Genomic DNA, 21747 nt, shown 5'->3' with positions numbered 1-21747 from the left:
AGGAAGGAGATTCTACCACCTCCCTAGGTAACGCATTCCAGTGTTTCACCACCCTCCTAGTGAAAAAGTTTTTCCTAATATCCAACCTAAACCTCCCCCACTGCAACTTGAGACCATTACTCCTTGTTCTGTCCTCTTCTACCACTGAGAATAGTCTAGAACCATCCTCTCTGGAAGTTGAAAGCAGCTATCAAATCCCCCCTCATTCTTCTCTTCTGCAGACTAAACAATCCCAGTTCCCTCAGCCTCTCCTCATAAGTCATGTGTTCCAGACCCCTAATCATTTTGTTGCCCTTCGCTGGACTCTCTCCAATTTATCCACATCCTTCCTGTAGTGTGGGGCCCAAAACTGGACACAGTACTCCAGATGAGGCCTCACCAATGTCGAATAGAGGGGGACGATCACGTCTCTCGATCTGCTGGCTATGCCCCTACTTATACATCCCAAAATGCCATTGGCCTTCTTGGCAACAAGGGCACACTGCTGACTCAGATCCAGCTTCTCATCCACTGTCACCCCTAGGTCCTTTTCCACAGAACTGCTGCCTAGCCATTCGGTCCCTAGTCTGTAGCTGTGCATTGGGTTCTTCCGTCCTAAGTGCAGGACCCTGCACTTATCCTTATTGAACCTCACCAGATTTCTTTTGGCCCAATCCTCCAATTTGTCTAGGTCCCTCTGTATCCTATCCCTGCCCTCCAGCGTATCTACCACTCCTCCCAGTTTAGTATCATCTGCAAATTTGCTGAGAGTGCATATTGAACAAAACCGGCTCCAGAACCGACCCCTGGGGCACTCCACTTGACACCAGCTGCCAACTAGACATGGAGCCATTGATGACTACCCGTTGAGCCCGACAATCTAGCCAACTTTCTACCCACCTTATAGTGCATTCATCCAGCCCATACTTCTTTAATTGGACACCATCCACCAGGAATTCTCTGCTGGTGCCCCACCCCGTGTTACCTGGCCTTGGGATCCTCTGCTCCACCTCTCAGCTTTCTCTTCTTCACCTTCCCATACCCCACATCCCCTCCGCCCCCTACCCCCTACACACTTCCTGCTCTCAGTAGAGCACATCTGCTGGTTTTGACAGGAGTGACCATTCCATTCGTTCATATGCCCCATAATCATAGATGTGAAGGGCAGAAGGAACCCTTCTGATAATCTAGGACGAGATTCACACAGGGACAGAGGTGCCCAACTGCCACTTAAGAGACCTAAATCTAACATTTGGGTGCCACTGACCCCTACTTAGCTGGCACCTGACCCTAGAGGGGCCAAAATCCTCACATGTGCCTAAATTTTTGCCAGTGGGCATGTGCCAAGTGGCCTAACTCCTGACATCACCTCACCACAGCTCATGAGCTGCTCAGAGAGCTAGCTGACACCTCTCAGTGGGATTCTCAGGTGAGATGCTGCACTGCCTCTCTCACTTGCCAGGCTCCATCCAGTAGGCATGCTCTGTGCATGCCTAATTCACAAAGAGAGGCAGGGCTGAGCATATCAGGACTTCTGTGTGAATCCCTGCTCAGCCAGATTTGGAGGAGGGGTGGAACATGCATCTCCAGTAAGTGCCCTAGCCAGCAGGTTATAGGGGATTCTGGGGCAGGGGATGCTCAATCTCTCTTATTGAAGCTGTTTTACTTTGCATAAATAACTGAATAAATTAATACAAGACTGGGAAAACCTTTAGAAGATCAAATATAACTTGTGGAAGGTCAGGTATAATGCTGAGGTAGCATCACAAGACAAGAGTGACTATGCACTGCAAACTATTGATTAACTCTTCTCAGCTGGTATTTATGTTAACGTCTAGTGGCCTTGAGCCCCTCTTGATGCTTTTCAGGAAAAATAAACTAGTAGGTGAGATTCTTGGAAGTTATTTTATAGCTATGGGCAAAATTTATTATAGTTGACTGGAAATGTGAGTTTATTTGATTAACATGAATAAGAATAAACATCCACATAATTTATATGATTAGATTGTAACTTTAGCGCCCTCAAGGCCAAGACGGAGTATGCTCTGCGGGTGGCTGTGGCCAAGAGAAGGAGTGTGGAGGAATGCAGCAGAGAAACTCCCTTTCATCCCAGGGGAACCTCTTCCAAACCCCCAGAGGTAAGCCCCCTCCCCCATCAATAGTACAATTAATATAAAGAGAAGGTTACTCACCTTGTGCAGTAACTGAGATTCTTCAAGATGTGTCCCCCTGTGGGTGCTCCACTCCAGGTGACGGTGTGTCCTGGCGCCATTGATGGGAGAATTTTGGAAGCAGTGCCTGGTCAGGCCACATGTCTGCAGCTGCTGTCTCACGGCATTATTTGAGTCTGTTCAGCGCATGCACAGCCTGACTCCCTCAGTTCCGCGAGATAGCAGCTGCGCACGCACAGCCCAGCCAGGCACTGCTATCGAAGATCTCCAATCAAGAGCACCGGGACGCACCGTCACTTGGAATGGAGCACCCACAGGGACAGCACTCAAAGAAGGAATACTGATGTAGAGAGGGATGAATGGAAAAAAAGCAACAGAGGGAGAAGATGAGGGAGTGGTGGAGCAGGCTTACATCCAACAAGAGGCCCCAATGGCCCAGTGCTATCACAACATAAAAGGATGGACGCTGAGCACTACATTTGCACGAGAGTTCAGGAATCCTGGCAGAGTTCCAGTCCAGTGGCGAGTCTTATGTGCTCCTGGTCATCTCTGGCACCAGTGAACTTTCCCCAACAAACCTCTCAGGTGCCCTCTTCTGCCTCTCGCTGCAAATCCACACAAAGCAACTACCTCCCCAAAGGGGTTACAGTATTTTCTCAGTTCATGTATGTTAATTTTAAAGACCAAAGTTTATCAAAAGCTCTGTACTCCCAAATATCTCCCTATATAGGTACACACAAATATACACTGTGATCAGATCACCTCTTAATCTTCTCTTGGAGTAACTAAATAGATTGAGCTCAAGCATCTCACTTGTGAGGCAGGTTTTTCAGACCTCAAATCATTCCTGTAGCTCTTTTCTGATCCGTTTTCAATTTCCTTTCATACCCTTTTTGAAGTGTGGACTGGACAGGACATAATATTACAATGGCCTCACCAATGGCTGTATGCAGAGGGAATATCACCTCCCACATGAGATTCTTCTGTTTATGCACCTGAACAGCACCTTCAGCCACCATATTCCACTGGGAGCTCATATTTCGCTGGTTTCCACTGTGACTCCCAAGTCCTTTTCAGAGTCATTCCTATACCGGATATAGTCCCCCATCCTGTAAGTGGAACCTACATGCTTTGTTCCTAGATGTGTGACCTTTTACTTGGCTGTATTGAAGTGTATGTTGCTGCAGTGAGCCCAGCTTACTATGATTGCAGGTTGTTCTGTTGCAGGTCAGTACCTGTCCCCATCATATTCACTGCTCCGCATCCTTTCTGTGATTCTCTGATCTCTCCAACTGCTTCTCCAGCATTCCTGGGGAATTCAACTGTCCCACCCTTCTCCTCACTGCCATCTCAGGGCTCATCCCATGGCCTCCCTTCTTACACTATCTTTCCAGACCATCCTCCCCCATCCCTCTCACCCCACTATCCTTCCAGCACACAACGTTAGTGTCACAAGAGGCAGCAAAGTTCAATGACCAATGCACTGGACTGGAACACAGGAAACCTGGGTTCTGGCCCCAGCTCTGCCCTGCTGCATGACCTTGGCCCAGTCACTGCCTCTCTCTAAATAGAAAAGGGTTTTAGGGCAAAGACTGTATCTTGGCTGGGGCCTCTAGGTACTATGGGAACACACATAACAGGGACAGGGCTGGAAGGGAGCCCCTGGGTCATCACGTCCATCTCCTGCTATCACAGGCAACCCCATCACATAATCAAACGTGGTGTCTGTCCTTTGCCATCATTCCGTCTGTGGCTTCCTGACCAGGCTCCTCTCTCCTGTGTCATGTTTAAGGCATTTATTATGAAGCTAGTTCACCTGCACACAAAAGCACAGTACTGCCTGCCTGAGGTTGTCTCAGAAGGCAGCTCTGCATGATGCTCTTCTGCAGTCTCAGGCCATGACCGCTCCCCCACAGCCTCTCTCTACTTGCCATTGTTTTCTATCTACTGCAGGACACAAGCTCCAGTTCAAGGATCTTTTGTGCCAAAGGATGCACTGGGAGCATTTTCTCCTGGCCTTGCTCCCCCAGAAACAGGGGCAAGCCTTTGGTGTCACTCCTCTTATAGGGGAGGTGGCCAAAGCAGAGAACACATGCCTAATGCAATCCTCCTCAGAGACTCTTGTGGCTGCTTCAGGCAGACAGCCCCTGCCTCTTAGCAGGAGACTTCTCCCTTCCCTGAAAGGCGTGTCTGGGGAGAGCAAAAGACATCATTAGTGCGACTGGTCAAACCTTTGGTCAGTGCCACTCCAGTGGCAGCAGCAAGCAGGCCCTGGAGACTAGATAGCAGAAACATGAGGATGCCCGGGACAGCCCCAACATGTGAGGCTTCTTCAGAATCTTCTGGGTCATAGGGTTGACTTGGCTCTAGGCTCCTAAACTGGGCTGATTAATCCAGGCCAGGACTGCTGCCTATTCAGACTATTCTGCAGCTGGAGGTTGCTTCTTCCATCACAGACTCCATGCTGCCCCCTGGGAGACCCTGTGGGTGGGCAGCACTTCCTCTGGCTGTGGGGAGTGGGCTGGAGCCTGTGCCAGCCTCTCCCAGTGGGATGACAGAGTGCAACTCCCATGCTCAAAGCAGAGACAGGCTGGCAGCTGGCATCTCTCCCACCTCTGGGCTATGCAAGCAGGAATCAAACTGGGGAACCAAGGGCTTGTGTTTTTTACTGGGTCATATCAGTGTACCAAAAGGCAGCATGCTGTAGTGTTGCAAACCCGTATGCATGCTCCGAGTTCTGTTTAAAGCAGGCTGAGCGTGGCTTAGCTGAAGTTCATCGGGAACAGGTTTAGGCTATGTCTACACTGCACAGCTTACAGCCACGCCGCTAAAAATCATGTAGTGTAGCCACTGTTCGTTGGTTCTCCTGCTGACAAAAAACTTCCATCCCCAACGAGCAGCGTTTGCATCGTCGGCAGGATGACAACGTGCTGTTCACATGGGTGCTTATCGTGGAAAACTTGTGTCTTTGTGGGGTGGGGGTGGGGTGCTAAACACCTCTGAAAGACAAAAGTTTTGTCATTCAGTTGCCAGTGTAGACATAGCCTGGGTCTAAACCAAAATAAGCCATTCTTAAAGCAGGTTAGCTAATCCCATGCAAATTTCTGTGTGGGTACTGATTTTGGTTTAAGTATAATCAGTGCAAATCTGTGTGTAGAGAAGACCTTACAGAAAACCCCATAGCTAAATTCCCTCTAAGCTGTGCAGCTGCATCGCAGCCTATTAAGTGCTGTGCAGGCGCTCAGTGCTGCAATGGGGAGAGATGCCTCTCCCCCAACCTTGGCCTGCCACTGCTGGGAAAGAGGTGCCTCTCCCACAACCCCAGCCTCAGAGCTGCTGTGGTGGGGAGAGGCACCTATACCCCCGCAGCCCAGGTGCTGCTGCAGGGAGAGAGAGCTGGAGGGAGTCCTCTCTCACCCCCATTGTAGCCCCAGGGCATCCTGCACCCTAAACCCCGCATCCCTGGCCTCACCCAAGATCCCACAGTCCTAGCTGGAGCCCTCACCCCCGCACACACCCCAACCCTCTGCCCAGCCCTGAGCCCCCTCCTGCACCCTGAACCCTTCAGCCACACCTGAGAGCCCTCATTCCCAGCCAGAGCCCTCATGCACCCCCACACACCCTAACCCCTCTGCCCCAGCCCTGAACCCCTCATCCCCAGCTCCACCCCAGAGCCCACACCCCCAGCTGGAGCCCTCTCCCTTCCCCTCAGCCCCCTCCCACACTCTGAACTCCTCAGCACCACCCCCGCCACATGAATTTTGTTATGTGCACCAATATGGAGGTGATGTCTCACACATCACCTCCATATTGGTGTACATAAAATTCATTCTGCATATGCATAGAAAAAAATAGAGGGTACACTGCCCCAAAGGCCATGAATAGTCCAATATGACAGGCAAGACTTGGTTAATTTGGCTAAGGAGATGAGAAGCAGCCATAGTCTGTACTGCCACAAAAACCAAAATCCACCATCACACATTAAATTGATGGAGAAACAGTCAGCCAAATCCCTCTCTGCACTCAGACCCAGATCTCTTTGAAGGCGGTGCTAAGAGCTTATGAGTTTGGGCTAATCACTGGTTTTTGAGTAGCAACATGGTTACTGAGGGAGTTAATGACATTTTTTCATGGTAGCCCAGAATATCGTGATCACCCTCTCACAACAGTGGAGCAGTAGTGATGCCATAAGAAGGCTGTCGCAAAATCCTCATTTTGATAGGAGATTTAAACCTTCATTGTTCCAAAAGTGACAAAAATCCAAACATAGGAATTAAATCTGACAGCATATAAGAATTGTTTCTGGCGATCTGGTGCAGATCAGCTGCACAGAAGTACACAGATCCTGAACTGGTCCAGCTGGCTGACAAGGGATGGATCACTTGATGATTACCTGTTCTGTTCGTTCCCTCTGGGGCACCTGGCATTGGCACTGTTGGAAGACAGGACACGGCTAGATGGACCTTTGGTCTGCTCCCATATGGTCATTCTTATGGTAGCAGTGTGTGCACTTCATGTGGCCCACCTGTGCTTGGGGGATCAGTAACTAGGAGATAAGCTGGAACTCCTTGTGGTACCAGCATTCCACTCCTACCTTTCAGCCTCTTCCCAGGGGAAGTCCCCTGCGAACTAGCCTGTGTCTTAGAGCAGTGACCTATTCATTCTGATCCGAATTCACAGAAGCAAGGTTGAGGACAATAGAAAGCCCCAATTCAGTGCAAACCACTCTTCTTTATTTCCTCTTTGTACAATAAAGTCAGTCACTTACAAAGTGCCAGTCTAAAAACAGATTTGACATTATACACAATGTATACACCAATCAGAACCCAATCAGCTGACAGGCAGAGAAGAAGGCCAGATTCCTGTCACCCTTTTTACTGCAGTATATTAGAAGAGATTTCAATTCAGCATCCAAGAATCAGCCTTCAGCCCGATGGATGCCTTTTCAGTCTGACCATACAAAGGAAAGTGGCAAGGTTTCTTGTGTCGATATAGAAAGGGAAGCACATTTGTTACATTATATTGTTCTTCATTTTTAACAGGATCTTTTCTTACTTTTTGCCCCCACTGTCTCTCCAAATTTTTACTTGAAGGGGGTGGAAAACCCACAATCAAAGATGCTAAACAAAAAAACCAGTGCAGTGCTACAGTTCAAACTTAGCCCCTAGTGAGTGGGAAAGAAAAGAAACATAATATCCACTTAAGCCAGGTGTAAAAACCCAAACAAACCAAGAACCAAACAGCAGAAGCATCAGCAATTATGAGCTAAACAACTCAAACCTCAGTGCTTTAAAAGAACCGCTCTGCCGAGCAGCAGCGCAATGCTAACCAGAGGGCTGGGCATACAGCAGCTCCCTTCTCCTTTACAGCAAACCTAGCGAATGCAGCTTTAATCCTGTACTGCGTTCCCACACGGGGCCTTTCCTCCCTCCCTTTTAACTTCTAGGAAATAAACAAATGGGAGGCCTGGGCAGCTGGCAGTGCCTTTATGGGGTGGCACTGGCATGGAACTAGTGTGGACAGCAATGGGGAGAGGGAAGAGTTAGCACCGGGGAGGGCTGGACTGGAGCGAGGCCACTTTCTGACTGGGCCAGCTCCTGGGAAGGATTAGCATCTGGGAGGGTGGTATGTAAGGCCGTCTACACAGCAGCAGGTGGAGATCACATGGAAGCTGTGATCACTGGTGCACAGAACCCCCAAGGTTTCACAGGGGTGTGGGGGGTGGGGACAAACAATCAGGGGGTTGTCAGTCTAGGGATCAGCAGCAGGTTTCCATGGGAACTGGCACAAAGGACTGTGAAATATGAATTAATAGTACAAGACCTGGCTGAATTTAGGTCTCAAAGGCCAAGACCTCACCCTGCGATTGTGCTAAGAGTGGGAGCCAGAGCTGAAATCCTATCGTACACACAGGAGTGTGTATATTTTGCAATCAGAGTACAGCTCTCTCCACGTGGCCAGGGGTGCTGCATTTCATTTCCAATGAATTTTCTGCTTTTTTGGGACCAAAATGATATGTCTGAATGTGGGAAAGGCCCATGGCTCAGCTGCCCAGAATAGTCAAAGATGTCACCAGCAGCCAGGGACCAGAGCAAAGGCACCCAGCTGCTCAGCACAGGAAAAAAGGTGCAAAGGCAGAAAGAAGAAGAGCGACACCAGGAGCTGTGGCCACATGGACTGGGGAGTGTTTAAGAAGCACTGCTGGAGCCATAGCAGGAATTCCGGACACTAAGGCTGATGAGATTAGACAGAGAAAATCTGGACTGGGCCTGACAGTTACACACAGAGCTGGCAACCGGCACTCCACAGGAATAGCATTCATGCCCAAATGACACCTCTGTCATCTCTGCAACACCCTGCAGCCACCCTCTCTGCCCCAGGCCCGAGCTCCAGCCCCACAACTCAGCCCAGCCCAAGCCTCTCCTTCCCCAGCTCCCAGCCACACAGTCCAGACAGATTTACAAAAATTTTATTGAAGCTTTGATATATATAATTTTTGGCCTCTAAATACCCCACGTCAGCTCATTCTTGGCTCCCCAGTGCTATCTTACAACACCAGGCACTAAGCCCCCAGCACTAGATTTCCTGCTTGAGAATCCTACGGAAGGCAGAACAGCAACTATCAGATGCTCCAGACATGGCGTCAAACAGAGAACTCTACCGAGCAGTCCGAGCGCAGCAGGCTGGGCTCAGTTGGTATCCATGCCATCACACTCTTCCAATGCCAGCTTACTTTCTGCAGGAAGAGATGGGGCTACGTGCTTCTTGCTGTCCCGCCGCTGATAGAATAGCACATATGCAGCTTTCGTCTGCCAAACAAGGAAAGAAAACCAATCTGAGGAAAAGAAACCATCCACGAAGCACAGTTCTGGAAAGCTGATGATGCAGGAGATAACCTATCGCAGACTCCCAATGGGGCAGCTCAGTAGTTCTCTGCCTCATGTGGAGGCTGGAGGCCTAGAGGGAAGCATGGCTTGTAATATAGCTGTATGTAGAGATTTATGGAGCTTCAATATCTATAACAAGAGAAACAATCCAGGAAATGCTTTCATATCACCTTACTGCCCTCTCTTCCCCACTGTCTGTGCAGAGCTGGACAGCCCTGGTACCCACCCCACAGATCCTGGGAAGACTGTAGCTTATCAGGCTCAGGGGCAAGCCATTCAGGCTTTGCTCTGAGAAGCCAGCCCCTCCACCCAAAGGTGTTTTAGCAGGAACCTCAGCCAGGGAATCTTTGCAGAGATGTCCTTGTAACAAAAGAAAATCCCCTCCAATGGCTTTTCATGCAGGAAGGGATGTTCGACTCACTCCAAAACACATAGAGCAACTTCAGCAGCACAAAGTCTGCTGCTCCTTCACAGCATTGTCAGCTTGAATCTGACCTCAATCCACAGCAGATTCTAGCCTGCATTTACGATGATTTGATTAATAGAGGCAGAAAACATCTGGGTCCATCCCAGCATGTTCCTGGGTTGTATATCTGGGGACTTCCCCCATCTTGAATTAGTCTGAGTCCAAGTACTCACCACTATTTGATCTTCAGAAGCCATTGATACACTGCTGTCATCAAAGTAGTACCATTTGCCATTCACTTTGTTCTTTGCATATGCAGTATCTGTCACACAAACAGAGTGGCTATCTACATTCAGCAGTAAGGCACAGCGCTCACTAGTGTAACTGTAATACCCCGATGACACTCAATTCTGATAACTCCATCTATAAGAGGTACAACGTAAGCGTGCGGGGGAAGAGAAAGAGCTTGGGTTTCATTGATCAGAAGCGATGTCAGTAACACGGGAACACAGTGGATCAGAGGCTAGGTCCATCTAGTCCACAGACCTGTTCTGAACAGTGGCCTATCCTAAATGCTTCAGAGGAGGGAGTAAGAAACTTACATTTCTCTTTGATCCTTCAGTCAGTGGCTGGCTTTTGCCCTCGAGCAGAGGGCTTATACCCACTCCAAATTTATGTTTTAAAATAATCCTAATCTAATGCTAACTGTGGTTTTCCTTGTTGTACATACAGAAGGCCAATCTTCTTTTGAATCCTGTAAATTCCATCCTGCTCTCAGTCTCACGGGGTGCTCACCATGTGCAATAGAGCTTTCTTAAGTCTACAAGTGCTGCACACAGATGTGAGCATTTGCTGATGAAAGGAATGTACAGCCTCCACTGGAAAAGCCAGCCATGTCCCTGCACAGCACAAGACAAGTCCTTCCATATATTTCTCTTTTTGTTTTTGAGACAAGGATAATAAAAATGCAAAAAACTAAACACTGCATCACATAGCACAGTAAGCACCAGAGTGAGGAACAGCGGAAGTTCAGATTCTAGAAGCAGCTTTACTAACCAGTTTCATTGCACAGTATATTCTTATTCCTATTTTAATGGTTAATGGCTCTACTGTTTGCCAGAATGGGTCCCATAAAACACAGAAGGTGCACAGGAAACAATAGCTGAACATTACATTTGTTGTGATCTCAGCATTGAAATTTAATGCTGCCCAAACAGCTTTCCGATCAGTCCTACCAACTGTCCTAATTTCTTCTTCATTAGTCAAGTCCCTGCCCTCCACAATGGCCAGATCCGGGTGTGGATGCAGCAGCCCAGCTCATAAAATGGCTAGCTGCTTCCTGTTGCTGATGAGGTTTAAATGGGATGGAGCACATCCTTTACTGCCTGCCTCTTTACAGGGAGCCCAGTACATCAATCCATGGACCACCAAGGGGTTAAGGGGGTGGGCGCTGTAAACTCTGAATTTGCTCCCTTGGCTTTTGGGGCAGAACTACAGCTGCAAAACATAGGGATGGGTTGAGCAACTTGCAGCCCCAACATCCCCACCCACTAGTGCCCATCCATCATGACTCCCCGCCCCCCAGAGAGAAAGAGTCACTGCTCTCCTGACAGCGATTTTCCCATACAAATACAGCCCTCCTGTCTCCCTGCCGATAAAGAAGAGACAGGTAGTTACTCACAGTGGCCTACTCCCATGGCTCCATAGTGATTGGACACTGCAATGAGGTCATACACATACGGATCAGCTGTTGGGTCACAGACAAACTCAGACATGCTCAAATCCCTGAGAAAAAAGTAAGAATACATTGTCATTGTACACATAATAAGGGAAAGGCCTAGTAATAATGAATCATTGTAAACAGCCAGCACTGGGCCAAGGGCTAACCTGTCCCAGTCAATGCTGTTTTTCCTTTTTAATTATTAATGACATATTTGACCCACAAGCCAGTGATGTCGCCCCCTAGGCGGCTGTAATATGGATGGCATCAGCCAGTTTGTTTGCCATCAGGAATGACGGTTACTGGCAAACACAAGTGTTCCTGTGTGGTTAGTGAGAGAGGATGGCTAAGTGCATGCCAACAGCAATCAATGTAAAACAAGCATGAAGAAGTCAAACTCTTCCATATGATGGATTGGAGCAACACTGGGTAGGCCTATGTCCTGCAGTGGGGTGGTAGCATCTGAGATGGATGGATGAATGCAAGGCCTTCTCTTGGTAGAGGATGCAGAGGGATGAAGCTGGTGGTCATGCAATATACATGTAATCCACACTAACAGCGTGGCTCCATCCCCCTCTAAAGGGCAGTCTACATAGAGAGTCCACTACAGTAAGAGGCTCATGATTTTAGACCCAGAGGTGTCAGGTTCAATGCCTGCCAGCGACCCATTCCAGGAGCATTGTGTTATATTTGGACACAAAGATCAGAAACAACACTGATACCTGACTTCCAAGAAGGATCTCCAGGTATTACCGCATGTACTGTACCTGCTTTCAGGACACAGATACTGTTACACAAAGAGGACTCCTGCTATGCTTTGCCGATGAACAACCTTCATACCTCATACGTACATAGCATCTTTCTTTCCAAGTACTTCACACTACTGTTTAAGTAGAGGTAACACTGAACTGGAAATCCTAGCAAATCTACACAGCTGGTACTTTGGAAGGGAAGGAAAGAATATTCAATGAAGCTGCAGGGGAGGTTAGGCAGCATAGAAATCTCTGGCGTAGAACTTGGCCTGGACATGCTGTTGCCAACACTCTCCTCCATGACTCTCATGAAAATTGTCATAGGATCTTTAAAGGACAAAAGTGTTCAAGGTCTGCTTTGACACAGGTTCAAAACGGACTCCAAGGGAATTGTAAAGACGTGGAATCACTGGATTTTCTTAGCAGCATCCTAACCAAGTAGTGGCCAGGCCCATCCCTGCTAAGCTCAGTAGCTCTGCACCGTCATAGGTCCAGGTATCACAGGTGCCGGTAGCACCCCCTTTCCAGAGACAGTTACTAGAGCTTCACTAAGGTCTACTGGCTTGTGTCACTGGAGGCAGAATCCTATCCTGAGCTATGTCTCCAATGAGGAGCCCATACAATCGCTACATCAAAAGTGGAGTTTCTTGCTCTGCCCAGTTGTGACTTGCTGGTAAAGAACACTACCTGATGGGGAATTCAACCACAGTGTCAAGTTTATCCCTCCAGTATCTGTTGTATGAGAAACGTTTTAAATGCACCACCAAAATCCTGGGCAAAGACCATAGATCAAACTTCTTTGTGGCCTGCTGATGCTTCTTGCAGTTAGGGCAGTACCTGAGAAAGGAGCATAAATAGGCATGAAACACCTTCGATATCTGCCTTCTAGCCAAGGGTCTCAAACCCCTTTACAAACAGTATTTTTTGAGTAACATATAAAATGCCTATCCCTATCCCAGGCTGCAGTCACCTTTGTCTTTTTTTTTTTTATATAAATAGGCTTTGAGAACATTACTCTGATTTTTCCCCTCACATATACAATCTCTTCTTCCCCCAGTACATCCTCTCCGCTGCCTTCTCACATTCACCATGTTCCCACCTACTGCTACCCAAATGCCATTGCTCAGAAGCTCTCTCCTCTTCTGGGGGATGACCTGTAAGAAAAACTCCTGGAGCACTGTATTTTCAGGACGTCTTTCCCCACTCTCCTCTTCCTGTCTTGTCTTCTGTCCTTTTTTGCTTCCTTTCCAATCCTCCCTTCTGCTCCACCCTGCCCAAGTGGCAGAGTGAAAGTGACTACATTTCCGAGTTTCTGAAGGTAAGACGTTTTGTCAATTTTACTGGAGCACTAGAACAAAGGTAGTATTGTGTTAGAGAGCACCAGTCCAGCCTGCTTCCACCTGGTAAGAAATGAGGTAGAGTGAGAGAACCATACAGGGTTGGGTGTTAGGACTACAACAGCATGAGGTGCTGAAGGTCAAGTTTGAGGTGGCAGAACTACACAGAGCCTAAGGATAATAACTACAGCAGCTTTCTAAAGGCTAATTGGGTTTTTTTTTTTTTTGTTAAGGTAACATTCCCTCTCTTGCTGCTGAGGACGGAGGTGCAGTGGCAAAGCTGTGGCTGTGAGAACAGGGGTAGGAAACTAAGGTGCACAGAAAGAGCAGTTGGGGGAAATCTTTACCCAAACAATATTGTTATTTTATAGTATATATAAAGACAGTCCAAGTAAGATGGCTGCCAAGCAGCTGGGTGGTAAACTTACCAAGGGTCATGTTCACCAAGCGTTTCCATTGTAGTAAAGAGTTCTATACAGTCTTTAAGAGCTACAGTAGTTTTCTTCTTCTGTGACTGCAACATACTTGCATCCTTTTCAAATGCCTACCAAAAAAGATGTATGAAAATGAATATGCTCATCCTAGGCATCTGGAACCACCTTCCCATGCCCTCATACAGGTTATCTGTGTCCCATTCCAAAACAGTTCTCTGCCATTTCTTTCTTATCTTCAAAATGAACCCACCCCGTTCCTCTCTTGCTCCAGTGATGACTGTTTGATGAGCCATCCTTTCCTGGATGTAGGCAGCCAGCCTCTTTCTTTCCACCCACAACACCTACATCAACACCCACAATTTCTATTGCTCACAGCTGTGCAGAGCATTCTACAGTGGCAATAAATAAAGGCAGTTTCTTGCACAAGGGTGGTTACTGCTGAAGTTAGGCTTAAAGCAAAAGGAATTTTGTCAAATGTTCATAGACAGAGAAGAAAAAGACAGTCCCTGCTCCAAACAGCTAACAATCTTATTGTACAACAAAAGACAAAAAAGGGGGAAACAAATAAGTACAATTTTATAGCTTGTGTAATGCAGGTCATATTGGATTATCATAATTGTCCACTCTGATCTTAAAATCTATTAACCAGACTGGTTACTGATGGCAGTCTATTACAGACCCTCAGATAAGTCCAGAGAAAAGGATGTGCATTTATTAACTGTAGGAAAAAAAATACTGCATTACAGCAGGGGACATACACTGGTGAAACATCTTTGGAGTTTCTAACATTTGTAACACAGGAATTATTGCTCCCAGAGTGTGCCTCTATAGGAAATCTCATTCTGACAGAAAGAATTTGATCACTGACCTAAAAAGTAGTGGCTGTCCAGGCATAAGTGATTGAGAGTTGGTTACATCTGTGTTGAGCAAACAGAATACACTCAACTAGTTACATACATATATGCAGCTTTCCAGTGGCGAATTTCTCAAAGCCAAAATTAATTTGCTGAATTGACTGGGAGGAAAAATTTAAATAGAGAATCATGAATGAAAGTTGGAGGTTGTTTAAGAACATTTGCTTCCCAAAAAGTTACAATTCCCTATCAGAGAAAAGGCTGTTTGATTAACAAGTCATCTTGGTTAAGACTGTTGTTGTAGGCTTGTTGATCCCAAGATATTAGAGAGACAAGGAGGGTGAGATAATATTAGTCCAATAAAAGATAGTACCTCACCTGCCTCATCTTGAGTAACATGAAAGCAGCAATAAAACTAAAATTAAAAATCATTACATAGATTGGGAAAAGGAGCTGAATAGCAATTATATAAATAAGAAGTTAAGAAATACAATCAATTAATAACTGAACCAAAAGGTATATCAACAAAATATCTATAGCCAGTATGGTTAAGGCATTTATTAATGTATCAGGAACAAAAGCAATTCTAGCAATGGTCTAGCATTCTAGATCCATTATTAGGGGTGATATTGTCAATGAAGCAGAAAAAGATGAGTTTAATAAATATTTCTTTTCTGTATTTGGATCCAGTTTGAACAATATATCAATATCATATGACAATTGCTAAGGAGAATGCTAAACATATCTACTATTAAAGTTAAACATTTTCTCTGGATAACTTGTACAGAAAAATTGTAAAGGGGTTGGGAGAGGAGCTTGGTTATTAATGTTTAACAAATTTTGGAAACCTGAGGAAGTTCCAGAGGGTTAGAAGAAACCCAGTTTGCCGGTATTTAAAAAGGATAGCTGAAATGATGTGGGTAACTCTAGGTCAGTTAACCTGACACTGATCCTGATCCTGAGTTAAAGAACAGAAATATAAATGAATACCAATCAACATGATCTCCTGGACAATAGGTATTATTAAACTTGATATTGCTCTTTGACAAGATTCCAAGTCTGGCTGAAAAAGATAACTGTGCTGACCTAGTATACTCAGACTTTGTAAGGAGTTCAACGTACATTGCATGACATTCAGAATAAAAAACTAAAGTTATACAAAATCAATATGGCCTGTGTTAAATGGATTACAATCTGTCTGACAGATCTCAAAGTGTGCTGTTAATAAGGAATTAATTACTGGGGGTGTTTCTAGTAGGGTTATGCAGAGATTGGTACTTGACTCAGTGTTATTTAATATTTTTATCAAGAGTGAGAGTAAAATCACTGCTGATAAAGTATGCACATGATACAAAAATTGGTGGAGTGGTAAACCATGAGGAGAAGTCACATATAAAGTGTTCAGAACTCCTGGTGAGTCAGGTGGAATCCAACAATACACGCTTTAATACAGCAAAATGCAAAGGCACATGTTTAGGAACAAAGACAGGTATAGCCAAGTAAAAAAGGTATCAGGTGTATTTAGGCTATAAAGGTGAATGTTAATGTTGTAACGTAGGGCCTACAGGCCTCAGGCCTTTAAGACATTTAGCTTTGCCAAGTCCTAGGACTTAGTCCTACAGCTTATTTTAGACCTCAGGATAAGTTAACTACACTATAAAGATAAGTAAGTAAGTTAGCATAAGTAAGTTCATAATAAAACCTGCTGAGCCTACATCTATGTTTGGGAGGCAGGGCGAAATATTAGAGACTTCCTTCAGATAACTGCCTGTTACTATGTTGATGAGGTGAGGTAAGGTAAATGTGAGTTCCCCTTACACTCACTAACAAGTTAGCCTATGAAAAACAGAGCACCTGAAAAGTAGAGGGCTGTGGAAGTTCAAATAGGGAAAAGGAGTTAAAACCTTCATAAATAAATATGAATTTCAGTGGGTGTCGCTGTTAACCCATTATCCAAGCTGTATCCCAGTCTGCATGCCTTGCAGGGGGAGACACCAGGATGATGACCACTGGTGGTAAGGATGATGATGAGAATGACGACTAATACTTTGGGTTTTCCCACAAGGAATGGTGTGAATAATGCAAATACTGTGAGTTCTGTGTTGGTCTCTCTCTCCTTCACCAGACTGCAGCACGTATTGTTGTTTGGTTGATTAGTAATAGTAATTACTATAGACACAGCACTGTGTAGTCTCTGCTCTACACCATAAAGTCCCACTTCTATTGCTCCTATAGTTGACCTTGGGGGCTGAATTCTCACATATTAAAAGTAGGTGTAAACCTCACTTTGGGTAGGTAATTGGTTAAAGTAACCCACAGCTATAGATAAGGCTACACAGACCACACACCGAGTGTGACGTTGCACTCCATATGCTTATAAGTGTGAATATGATGTAACTGGAATATGCTTTATGCAAAAGGTCTCTTTTAAGGTATCATTACAAAGTTTATAATCTACTGAATATATTCCTCCTATTTGTATGCATGTATCATATATATCTGAAGATAGAAATATGAAGTATAACTCTGAAGTCCTACTGTAATTATGCGAAGTGTGGGCCATTAACGGTGGTTTGGAAGCTTGATGGCTCCCATTTACTATGACAATTGGTTGTAAATGATCTGTTTACTTGCACACCTTCCTGGGTGCATGCGGGCCAGGCCTGCAAGAATGGAGGCTGGGGTTTCACAGGACATGTGAACATATCACCTGATACTGGAATCCATCTTAAACCTGGTCCTTTTCCATTTAGAAGGAGGGGTGGGGACTCAGAGACACAAAAGATTCCTGCCTTGTGCCAAAGATATAAAAGGAGGTGGAACAGAACAAAGGGGAATACCAGTCTTAAGAACACCCCTAGTTTCTACCTATGATGTCTGCTGGAACTAACAAGGACTGTACCAGGGGAATGGATTGGGCCCAGACTAGGAAGGAGTCTAGTCTGTTAAAGAAGCTTATTGGAACATCTCTGAGGGTGAGATTTTACCTGTATTCACTTTCTTAATGTATTAGTCTTAGACTTGCATGTTTTTGCTTTATTCTGTCTGTTATTACTTGAAACCACTTAAATTCTACTTTTTATTCTCAATAAAATCACTTTTGTTTATTAATTAACCCAGAATAAGTGATTAATACCTGGGGGAGCAAACAGCTGTGCATATCTCTCTATCAGTGTTCTAGATTATGTGTTTACCCTGTCTAAGCTTTATACAGAGTAAAACGGATTTATTTGGGGTTTGGATCTCATTGGGAGCTAGGTACTGGAGATCGGAAACCTGCTGAGTAGTTTTTGGTTAAAGTCTGCAACTTTGGGAGCGTGGACCAGACCTGGGTCTGTGTTGCAGCAGGCTAGCATGTCTGGCTCAACAAGGCAGGGTTCTGGAATCCCAAGCTGGCAGGGAAGACGGGCTCAGAGGTAATTCCAGCACATCAGGTGACAGTCCCAAGGGGGTCTCTGACTGAACCCGTCACACAGACCATGGGAGACTGTATTCTGGAAAGCAGTGACTGAAAAGCATTAAAGGATCATCACAGATAATTCAAACATGAACGCCAGTGCAATGCTGTCGCGAAAATTACCACAACTACGGTAAGTTTAGTAACTGTTGTTTTTTTTTTTTTTCAAGTGATTGCACATGTCCATTCCACTGCTGGTGACTCACAAGCTGTCCCATCTGGAGGTGGGTGTTGAGTCTATTTAAACAGGGATTGGAGGACAACTTGTCCAAATGTAACATCTCTAGAGTGTTGACAGATTGCACAGTGAGAGGCAAACAAGTGACATGACGATCAGGTTGTTGCTTTGCAAATGTCTAATATGGGCATGTGAGCCAAAAATGCCACAGAGGATGCTTGGGAATCTAGTTGAATGACCCAATACTCTCTCTGGTGGCTTCATATTAGCCAACTGGTAACCCAGGTGAATACAACTGGTATCCATGACGAAACCCTTTGTGTGGAAACCTGACTGCCCTTCATTCTGTTCACAAATGCAACAAACAATTGAAATGAATACCTGAAAGATTTAGCCCATTCCAGATAAAATGCTAATACTCTTCTAACGTCTAGAATGTGCAGTCTCTCCTCTCCCTTATTATTGTGAGGCTTTGGGAAAGTCAGCAAGAAAATTGCTTGGTTAATATGAAAAGTGGAGACCACTTTCATAAGAAAATTTGGATGGGGACAAAGGCAGACATTAGCCACATAAAAAAATATAGGAAGGATCTGATATTAACGCCCTCAGCTCCCCTACTCTCCTGGCCAATGTATGGCTACTAAAAATGAAAAGTACAACAGGGGGCAAATCACTAGCGGTTTGAAGGAGGGACCCACCAGCTTTTTTAAGACTGAATTCAGGCGCCATGGTGAAATAGGACTCTGTACATGTAGAAACAATCTGTCTAAATCCTTTAAAAATCGTATGACCTCAGGGGTGAAAAGCCAATATAGGAAATTGAACAGGGTACACCTGGCAAACTGCCTATCACTGATATTTAATTTACAAAAGATAGTCCAGCACATGCTGAATAGAAGCAAGAATAGGGGAGACCTGTGGAACTCCTTGCCTGAGGAGGTTGTGAAGGCTAGGACTATAACAGAATTTAAAAGAGAACTAGATAAATTCATGGAGGTTAAGTCCATTAATGGCTATTAGCCAGGATGAGTAAGGAATAGTGTCCCTAGCCTCTGTTTGTCAGAGGGTGGAGACGGATGGCAGGAGAGAGATCACTTCATCATTATCTGTTATGTTCACTCCCTCTGGGGCACCTGGCATTGGCCACTGTCGGCAGACAGGATACTGTGCTGGATGGACCTTTGGTCTGACCCAGTATGGCCATTCTTATGTACATCTCTGCTACCCAGCCCTGAGGGCATCTGAGAAACAGTCTGGTGTACTGCATTGTGTAAGTGCACGCTGCCACATGCCCCAGAAGCCTTAAACAACTTCTCCCCATGGTAAAGGATAAGCCTTCAGCCCAGAATGAGGCTTCACATTGTGAGAAGCCTTGCCTGTGGTGGTAAAGCCAGGACCTCTCCAATAATTCTACTTTCTGGACTGGAGACAGGACTGACTTGTCTGAGTTGATCAGGAGGTCTAGTGTGTTGAAGGTGCATTGGATTATGCAAATGATGGGCACCACCTGTGACCTGGCTCGACCTCTTATCTGCCAGAGCTCCATGTATTCCCTTACCTGCACAACTACCTTCTGAAGAAATGTTGCTACTTCCTCAAGCACTTTGTAAGAACACATGGGGCAGCCAAGAGATCGAAGGGGAGAACTGAGAACTGATAATGGCGGCCACTGACAGTGTATCTCAGAAACTTTCTGTGGCTCTGATGAATTTCCATTGGAAATTGGGCATCCTTTAAGTCGAGAGCAGCATACCAGTCCCCCAGCTCCAGTGGAGGAAGAGTGTACGTTAGAATGACCGTCTGGAATTTTGCCTTTTTCAGGAATTTGTTTAACCGCCTTACATCTAAAATAGGCCTGGAGATCCCGTTTTGCTTACAGGCTCAGGAAGTATTGGAAGTAAAACCCCTTTCTCCTGAATAAAGGAAGGACCTCCACTATAGCTACTACAAGGAGAGAGGTGATTCTCTCTCTTGCAGTAATACTGTCTTGTCAGAGGGGTAGAAATAAAATGGATCATGTATCCCAGTTCCACCATGCTTAGAACCCACTGATCTGTTGTGATGTGGGGCCAAGCAAGAAGGAATTGGACAGGCAGTTTGCAAAAACTGAAAAAGATGACACTCAGAACTGATATTCTGCTCTCGACCTTCCAGTCAAAAAGCTCTTGGAAGATGCTGCCTCCTTTGATGAACAAGCGGCTGCAGAAGCAGAGGGCAGCAATGGTCGTTATTTGTAACCTCTGCTCCTTCTCCTTGGCAGGTCTTGGGTTTGAGGAGCAAACCACTGAAAACACTGAGACTGATGAGGGCAGAATACATTCCGCTTCAGAGCTGGGGTGTAAATGCCCAGGGATTTGTATTTGAGACTATGGAGAGTTTCGTCTGTCTTTCCTGAACTGTCTGTTGCACTTCTGGGGAGAGGCCAGAAGAGTGTAATCAGGACAAGCGCCTCATCGTGATAGAGGCCAAGCTGCAGAATCTGCTGTATCAACACCCGCCAGCAGAGCCGTTCTGGTGACCAACTTGCCCTCCTTTACTAAGGACTGGAATTCCAGTTTCCTCTCATCTGGGAGCTTGTCATTGAGCTTCAGAACAGTGTCCCAAAGGGTGAAATTTTAACACCCCAGCAAAGCTTTCTGGTTTGCAATACAAATCTATAATCCACCTCTGGAATAAAGCTTCCATGCAAATAAGTCCAGCTTCTTGTCCTCTCCTTTTTAGGGTTGGTGCCTGGCGCCCCATCTTTCTTTTTCAGTGGCTGGTACTACTAAAGGGAGCCTGGAGGGGGATGGTTATTTAGATTCTTGAACCCCAGGGAGGGGACATGGTACTCCACTCTCTTTGCAGTCAGAGCAGGGAAGCCAAGATCTGCCAGAGCAATGGTTTTCAATAGTCTGTCTGCAAAGGCCTGTACTTTAAGAATTTAGGTGTATTCTTATCACTTGGCTAGTGATAGAGATATAAAAGAAAGAATCAAAATCACTGTCTGCTGGTGTAAGGGCCTTCTCTTACTGTGACAGTCTGAGGCCCTGTTCTTAGGCTAAGGCCTTTGGCTAAGCAGCAGAGGCAGCCATAAGCTGGGAAGCAAACGGTCACATCCTCACATTCCAAACTAGTCACACTGAAATAAGGTCAGGTTTCAGAGTAACAGCCGTGTTAATCTGTATTCGCAAAAAGAAAAGGAGTACTGGTGGCACCTTAGAGACTAACCAATTTATTTGAGCATGAGCTTTCGTGAGCTACAGCTCACTTCATCAGATGCATACCGTGGAAACTGTATATATAAAGTCTGCTGCAGTTTCCACGGTATGCATCTGATGAAGTGAGCTGTAGCTCACGAAAGCTCATGCTCAAATAAATTGGTTAGTCTCTAAGGTGCCACCAGTACTCCTTTTCTTTTTACTGAAATAAGGTGCTATTCGGCTGTTAGGAATACAATCCTGTCCTGATCGTTCCTATCACCTCCAGAGAAAGGGAAGTGCCTAGAAAATGTAAAAGGAAACTTAGTTTGATAGCATCCTGTCTGGCAAGAACTCACTTATCAATAGCTGGGATGTGAAACCCTCACTTCT

The 21747-nt window shown here is 45.7% G+C and overlaps 1 protein-coding gene across 4 annotated transcripts in view; it reads right to left on the bottom strand.

The window, feature by feature from the left end:
- Positions 1 to 6861: 6861 nt before the first annotated feature.
- The window catches only part of USP4 (ubiquitin specific peptidase 4), a 100036-nt gene continuing 85150 nt past the window's right edge, over positions 6862 to 21747 (bottom strand). For 2 of the 4 annotated variants that reach the window (XM_077823056.1, XM_077823052.1), the window contains 5 exons: positions 13681 to 13796; positions 12603 to 12752; positions 11125 to 11228; positions 9677 to 9765; positions 6862 to 8959 (listed from right to left, as the gene is read on the bottom strand). In XM_077823056.1, the coding sequence (XP_077679182.1) occupies positions 8840 to 8959; positions 9677 to 9765; positions 11125 to 11228; positions 12603 to 12752; positions 13681 to 13796 (579 nt within the window). In that variant the 3' untranslated portion in view covers positions 6862 to 8839. The other 2 variants (XM_077823054.1, XM_077823055.1) reach the window with 2 other exon arrangements.

The sequence above is a fragment of the Eretmochelys imbricata genome, chromosome 7, assembly GCF_965152235.1.
Source record: "Eretmochelys imbricata isolate rEreImb1 chromosome 7, rEreImb1.hap1, whole genome shotgun sequence".
NCBI lineage: Eukaryota > Metazoa > Chordata > Testudines > Cheloniidae > Eretmochelys > Eretmochelys imbricata.
Note: the sequence above shows the minus strand (reverse complement) of the source record. Positions and strands in the feature narration are given on the sequence as shown.